This window comes from Gavialis gangeticus, unplaced genomic scaffold (assembly GCF_001723915.1).
Source record: "Gavialis gangeticus isolate Ggan-Ray unplaced genomic scaffold, GavGan_comp1, whole genome shotgun sequence".
Lineage (NCBI taxonomy): Eukaryota > Metazoa > Chordata > Crocodylia > Gavialidae > Gavialis > Gavialis gangeticus.
In genome coordinates, this window is record NW_017729002.1 from 20,838,158 (window position 1) to 20,844,896 (window position 6,739).

Genomic DNA, 6,739 nt, shown 5'->3' on the forward strand with positions numbered 1-6,739 from the left:
TTGCTCCTGCAATTATTCTTATCTGGAAAATCATAGTTAATTACCTGATTTTTCAAGAATACTCAGGTACAAGCATCTAAATTACATACATTTCACCTGCAAAGGTATAGGTACTTTATTTTAAGTAAATAAATAACCACCACCCAGATCTGTGTTTTCTATTTCTTGCATTATTTGCATAAAGAAATCTACAAAGACTATACTAAAGGAAAAGGGAAATCTCATGTGCCTGACTAAAAATATTCTTACAGAACAGAATTAAGAATTCCCACCCTCCACCAAAGAAAAAGAAAAAAAAATGCCATAGAGAACTGTAGTGGAATACAAATGGACACACATTTTGAAAACCATTAGAGCAGAACAGTCCAAGCCATGCCCATCCCCAAGGGTACAACTTCTTGATTCTACAGCATAAAAACAAATTTCCATTACTAGTGGGAATTCATACTCACATCCCCCAATCTTTTTCCTTAGCTCTCCATAGCAGATTAATCCATAAAGCTCCAGGGAGGATTTTTTCAGCCCTTGAGAAAACACTGCAAAAAACAAAACAGCTGTCAGGTGAGCTATGAGAAAATATATGCGTAGATAACACCAGTAGACCAAGGAACTTTCACCAAAAACTCTCTCAGTGTACAGGACAAAAATCCACATAGATTTAATGGCTATGTGAAGATCCCACTGCAAATAGCACCAAGTCTGATTTCACAGTAATGCTATAAGCAGAGGAGTGCACACATTTCATAGTTGTGACTTTATATCTTGGAAATGTAGCATTTTTATGCAGAGTTAAAATCTCAAGTGGCTTTCCCATAATTTAAAAAAACCTGGATTTTAAACAGGGAAAACAGAAGTAAGTCAGCTGTATATAAACTAGCCATAATAAAACAAGAATTAAGTGATGATGGAACTATGATATAACAACAAAAATCTAATTAAGTTTCAACACTCATCGATGCCCCCTAGAAAATTCAAAGCATAACATAAACCTCTCTTTGATTTTATGTATACATAGACATAGATTTCACTTTTCCAGGAGGCATTAGCACAGCTTGAAATGTTTATAAAGTTCTGTATTCTAAATGTATAACAACATATTCACCAGTAAGTTTCTGGGGTTTTCTTTTCCCATCATCACCATATATTAATGTAAGCATCATTATGTGTATTATGTCCAATATCCAAGACACACAAGAGAAATCCTTGTGGCATACTTATCAGTTCAAGAAAGACAACTGACTGTCGACAACTGCAATTCTCCTTGACCTAAAGGTTACCAAAAAGTTCAAAATTCATATACAACCTCATCAGTGCTAATGTTAACCAGAACGTTACACAGGTTCTTAAGCCTCTACACTGGCAACCAGAGTTTTCACACCTTATAGATTTGTATATAAAATGTTTACCTTCATTCATTTCTGCTTATCCAGCCCACAACAGAAGATGCTCCTTGGCAGGACTTCTGAAGTCCTGTGGAGACAGGTTTCTTCCAATATTGGATTTGCGGTGTTTTGGTTTTTTTTAATATTTAAAAAAAGGTATCTGATCTCAAAGTGCCAAACAAATAGTCACCAACTCCAGTGTATTAGGAAAGCACTCAAAAGATTTCATCTTTACTAAAATGTGGTTTACAAAGATGTCCTCTCTTAAAACCCCAATCTTAAGGATGGACAAAACCATGTTTTAGAAGACGTTTTATTATAGGAACATTACCATACATCTGGTTTTCCCAGAAGTGTGTTGCAATACATACTACATAACTCTTGTGGCAACTGGTCATCAGCACTGAATGCCTTAAGTTCCCCTTGGACAAGTAGATTTTTTTTTTTAAACAGTAGATGATGTCTGGATGAACTTATTCTGAGGACTTTAACAGAAGTTAAAGATAGTTAAATACTGTTTCTCTTAAATACAAACAGCCAGCTGTAATAATTGGTATTAAAGTAGAATGAAAGATCGGCAAGATGGAAAGAGTACAGTGAACCATATTTGCCATTTGATTTCCAACACAGGTGCACTCCCAATTGATTTTGACTGTTTAAAGATGTCTAGGAACTGTACTAGAAGTCTCTATGTCCATCTCTTCACCAGTAATTCTCAGGAGGTGCCACAAGATCCCTTTAAGGGTGCCACAGTGCTTGGTCCCTGCATGAAAAGGTAAGTGCTAACTCCTCCTCCACCTGCTGGGCACCCTGAGCCCACCCCAGCATCCTACAAACATGTGGCACCCCTGGCTGCTCTGGCTCCTATCTCCCTCACGATCCTAACCCTTGCACTGACTCTCCCTCGACCCTCCAAGCGGTGTGCTCTGCAGCAGGCAGGCAGGCTGACATGGGACTGTGGGGCCATGCTTTTCAGCCCATCTTACTCTCCTGGCTCCTCCTGTGCTCCCAGAACTTGTAGAAGCCACAGGGGCAGGTAGCTCTAGCTGCCAGCATGCAAGCCCCTGGACAAGCAGCTGCAGTGGTGGGGGGCACCTGCCCCCTCAGGTACCAACTGGAGGAAGGGAGGAGGCAGACAGAAGAAAGATGCCACCCTCACCTGGTACCAACCTCCATGCCTCTGGCAGCCACTTTCACCCCCTTCTGCCTCCTTCAGAGACAGCCGTTTCCTTCAGGGATCTAATAATGCACCTTTAAGCCCCCAAATCTGCCCCACCAAGCAGCCCCTGCTAGCATGAAGCATTATGCACAACTCCTTGACATGCTCTCAAGGGTGCCCCTTCTACCCTGTGAACACTTTTTAATGGTGACACAGGGTATGAGGTACACACTGTAAAAAACATTTGATTGTGAAATGGGGTGCCATTAAATTCAGGATACAGAGGGGTGCCTTGAGTCTAAAAAGGCAGAGAACCACTGATCTAGATAAAGCTACTTGCAAATGGTTGGAAGTCCAGTTTCATCTTCACTTAAAGTATACTGTTCAAATTAATCCAAACAAAGAAAAAAAATCCTTTTTACCATTACTTTTATGAACTGCCATGCTACATGCACAGCTACAATTTCTTCATTTTTATTTGATCAGGAGAGAAACAACAGTGAATAAAAAGCACTAAACAAGTTGCTAAATCACTGAAACAGTTTCATGTGTATTGAGTAGAAGAGTGCAGCGAAAATTCAACATTCCAGCCATTTCTTCGTCTGCCAAACCATTTCCTCCTTACTGGATTTCACCTGGAATACAGCAGGCCCAAGAAGCTAGGACAGCCAGGGCTCAGCTGTATTTTTTCAGGAAAGTTGCAACTGGCTACAATGCTCTTAGCTGCCTGCCCTTCAAACACCAAAGTAGTGCCTAAGGCTTGTTACAAAATATATCTATTTAATCCACACAATTATTGACCTATGGTAGTGTGAGAGAACAAGTAATGGAGGAATGGCCCATTTTATCATAAAATATTTTCCAATAGCTAGTTTTAAAACTAAGCAAGCCAATTTGGCCATGCTAAGGATACTACAAAGTATTCAGAGTTATCTTCCAAGTCACTATTTCTATTATCCCATAGAATTAATTCTCATGGCTCTCTCCCCCACTGGAGAATACCCTTCCTGAACACTGAGATGTCCATGGAGGCCTTTCCATTGCACACTCACCATTATCGAAGTCAATGTATTTGGAAATCTTGTGCCAGGTACGATAATAAAAGTGCCGGACTTGCTCTTTGTTCTTCACCATACTTGCTGGTTTGCCTTTTTTCTTGTACTTCAGCGCAATGTTGTTCTGAATAGCTTCAAAGTCCTTCCCATGCTTGAAAAATACAAGATTCAAAATCAAATGAAAAGCAAAAGAGTGCAGGAGATCGAAAAAGAAAATTCTTAAGAGTATTTCAGATAAAGACTATGCTCTTCCTGGGCTGGCCCACAGAAGAACCAAATCAACATTGGCAAAGAGTTTGAAGAAAAGGTCCAGGAAACAGGCCACATTCAAACCTCGTGTGAATAAGCCTAACTTAGTTCAACTTCAGCTGAACTGCATTTACTCTAACTGCACTTACTGAACCAGTCTTTAATACATTTATGAACCATTCTCATCTCAGCAGGAGAAAAGGAAATCAACATTTGGATTAAAACAGCTATTGAATGAGAAGCTTAGTTAGTCTCCATGTAGGTTAAGACAATTCCCTACTCCTTTTTATATTCCTTTAAGATATTTTGGGTTAATGAACATTTATTATTATGGTACCAAAAGACCTCTCAGATTGCATAGAGCAGTGATTCTTAACAAGGGTGCCAGGACACCCTGGGGTGCTTTGAGATCTTTTTAGGGGTGATGTGGGATGTCACACAATGTTAGTGATGTTAGGTGTGTGAATATGATTCACAAGCTAAACACAGATTTCAAATAGGAATTTATAGTGTTAAACCATTCTGCCCTGCTGTGACAAGTTCTTTGAAGAATAATTGCTCTATTATTTTTCTGTAGTCAAAAAAGAGAGAGTGAAAATGAAGAACTGGCATCTTTCAAGGGGTGCCCTGAGTCCAACAAGTACCTCAAGTCTAAAAAAGTTGAGAACCACAGCTTTAGACTATAAAAAAAATGAACATTAAAATATTCATTTGGTCATAATACTCTGTTTATACCCATTTGAAAAATGTATTGCATGCATTACCAAAGGGACTAAAATAAAGGATCTAAATATAGGTTTTTTTCCTCATTTCTCCCATCAAAGTACAGTAAAAGCTCTGTTATCTATGAGTGGGGAATGGAGGGTGCCGGTTACCTAAAAATTCCAGTTACCTAAGGCAGGGGTTTTCAACCTTTTTGAAAACCCTTGTGAAGCAAGGTGGGAAGGGGCGCGGGCACAGCAACAATGGCAGGGTGGTGGGTGGCAGCGTATGCAAGCTCCCCCACCCGCCATGTCCAGCTGGAAATTCTGGTTAATACAGTGTTCCAGTTAGCAGAATGCCAGTAAACATAGATTTTACTGTACTGACCTGGCATCACCCAACTGAGATTCCAAGAGACCAAGACACAAGGTGCACAAGGCTTTGCCAAAGCTCACTTTTTCACTTCTTATCCTTATAACAATTCTGCACATGCATATTTAACTGTAACTGCTAGAGGTACACGGATACAATTGATCTGATATCAGTTCGGTACTGATATGAGGAAAATTGTCTATATCAGATATCAGCCCTATGAGGCTGATAAACCCCATGGTGCGCACAGCCGCATCACAGCACACAGCAGAGCCAGCAGTGTGGAGAGCTGCCTAAGTTGGAAGGGGAGGGGGGAGGGAAGGGGCAAGCACTGCCCAAAGCGGGTGGAGAGGGTGCAGGATGGAGCTGTGGCTCATGGAGTGGGGATGGTTCCCACGCTGCTTGCACCCTGGGAAGGTGAGGCAGGGAGGCATGTGCCCCCAGATCTGCATGGCATGGGGCAGACAGGAACTACGGGCTGGAGCTGGTGCTGTGCAGGGCTTTTCTTGGTGGACACTGGGCTTGGAGCAGGCTCCAGCAGTACTGTAAGGAGGCTGCAACCACCCCAAATTTCACCACAGCTCCACTCTAAGCCACGTGCCGCTGCCTGGCGCAACCCTGGCTGAATGCCCCTCCTCCACTCAAATGCTGGGAAAAGCCAGGGCTGCACCAGGCAGCAGCACAGCACTGGGAGCAGAGCTGCAGCAAAATTTGGGGTGGCTGCAGCCTCCCTCCCACCACCGCTGGAGCCTGCTACCACCCAGCAAGAAAAGCCCTGCGCAGCACTGGCTCTGGCTCCACCCCACAGCTGCAGCTCATTCTATGCCATGTAGATCTGCCCCCACCCCCGGCGTGAAAGCAGCGGTGGGAGCTGCCCCCACCCCACAAGCTGTGCCTCCATCCTGTGGCCCCCTGCCCCGGCACAACCTGCCCCCTCCCTCACTGCCAGGGACGTTGATCTGCACCCCACCCCCCACCTCTTCCCTCCCCTTCCACCATACCGGACTTACCCCCTGGAGGCAGCTGTATCAGATCAGTATTGGTTGACATGCCACCTTAAATACCAGCTATTGGTATCGGCTCCCAAAATCTCTATCGGTGCACCCCTGGTAACTGCAACATGTAAACTTAACCTAAAACATAATCCTTTAAAAAAAATCCCAATCTAGACTTTATTTAAACATTAAACCAAGCCAATCAAACATAAGCTCTAAGGTGCACTACTCTTACCATTCCTCTTCTACGCATACCTCATATAGTCCCTCAAAGAAGGTATTCTTGTCCTCTGTACTCCATGATTCCCACTGACGTCTGACCTTCTTTCCTTCTTCCTTCTCTCCAGCTGAGGAGCCCAGATTCCTTGCTGCTGCCTTGGAACTCCCAGCAGGAGTGCTGGGAGGAATTCCTGATGTACTACCAGATGAAGTCCCCACATTATCTGCTCCTGTGGAAAGTAAGTGAAGACAAAAACCATCATATATAAAGAAAACACCTGAGAAGAAAGTTTCCAATATAAAATTTTCCCAAGAATTTCACAAGAAACACAAAGCAGATTATGAGTTATGGTTATATGAAGAAGTAGGATTTGCAGATTTCACCATTCGCAGGGGATATGAAAACGTATCCCCTGCAAATGGTGAGGGTTGCCTGTATAATAAAGGAAAGGACGAGGAAGATAAAATACAGCAAGAATTATTATTCATGGTTCATTATTCTTATTCATGATTCGTTTTAAGTAGCATAACAAAAACATTCCAAACTAACCTATTTACAATATTGTGCAAGGCATTCGAAATGGCATGTTTTTATTTTGTATATAC

General features: G+C 42.4%; 1 protein-coding gene across 6 annotated transcripts in view; it reads right to left on the reverse strand.

Moving 5' to 3' along the window:
* The window catches only part of CRAMP1 (cramped chromatin regulator homolog 1), a 77,536-nt gene that overhangs the window by 53,885 nt on the left and 16,912 nt on the right, over positions 1–6,739 (reverse strand). For 5 of the 6 annotated variants that reach the window (XM_019507628.1, XM_019507626.1, XM_019507625.1 and 2 more), the window contains 3 exons: positions 6,170–6,363; positions 3,594–3,747; positions 453–536 (listed from right to left, as the gene is read on the reverse strand). In XM_019507628.1, the coding sequence (XP_019363173.1) occupies positions 453–536; positions 3,594–3,747; positions 6,170–6,363 (432 nt within the window). Of the gene's footprint in view, positions 1–452; positions 537–1,406; positions 1,471–3,593; positions 3,748–6,169; positions 6,364–6,739 lie in introns of those variants that run through there. The other variant, XM_019507629.1, reaches the window with a different exon arrangement.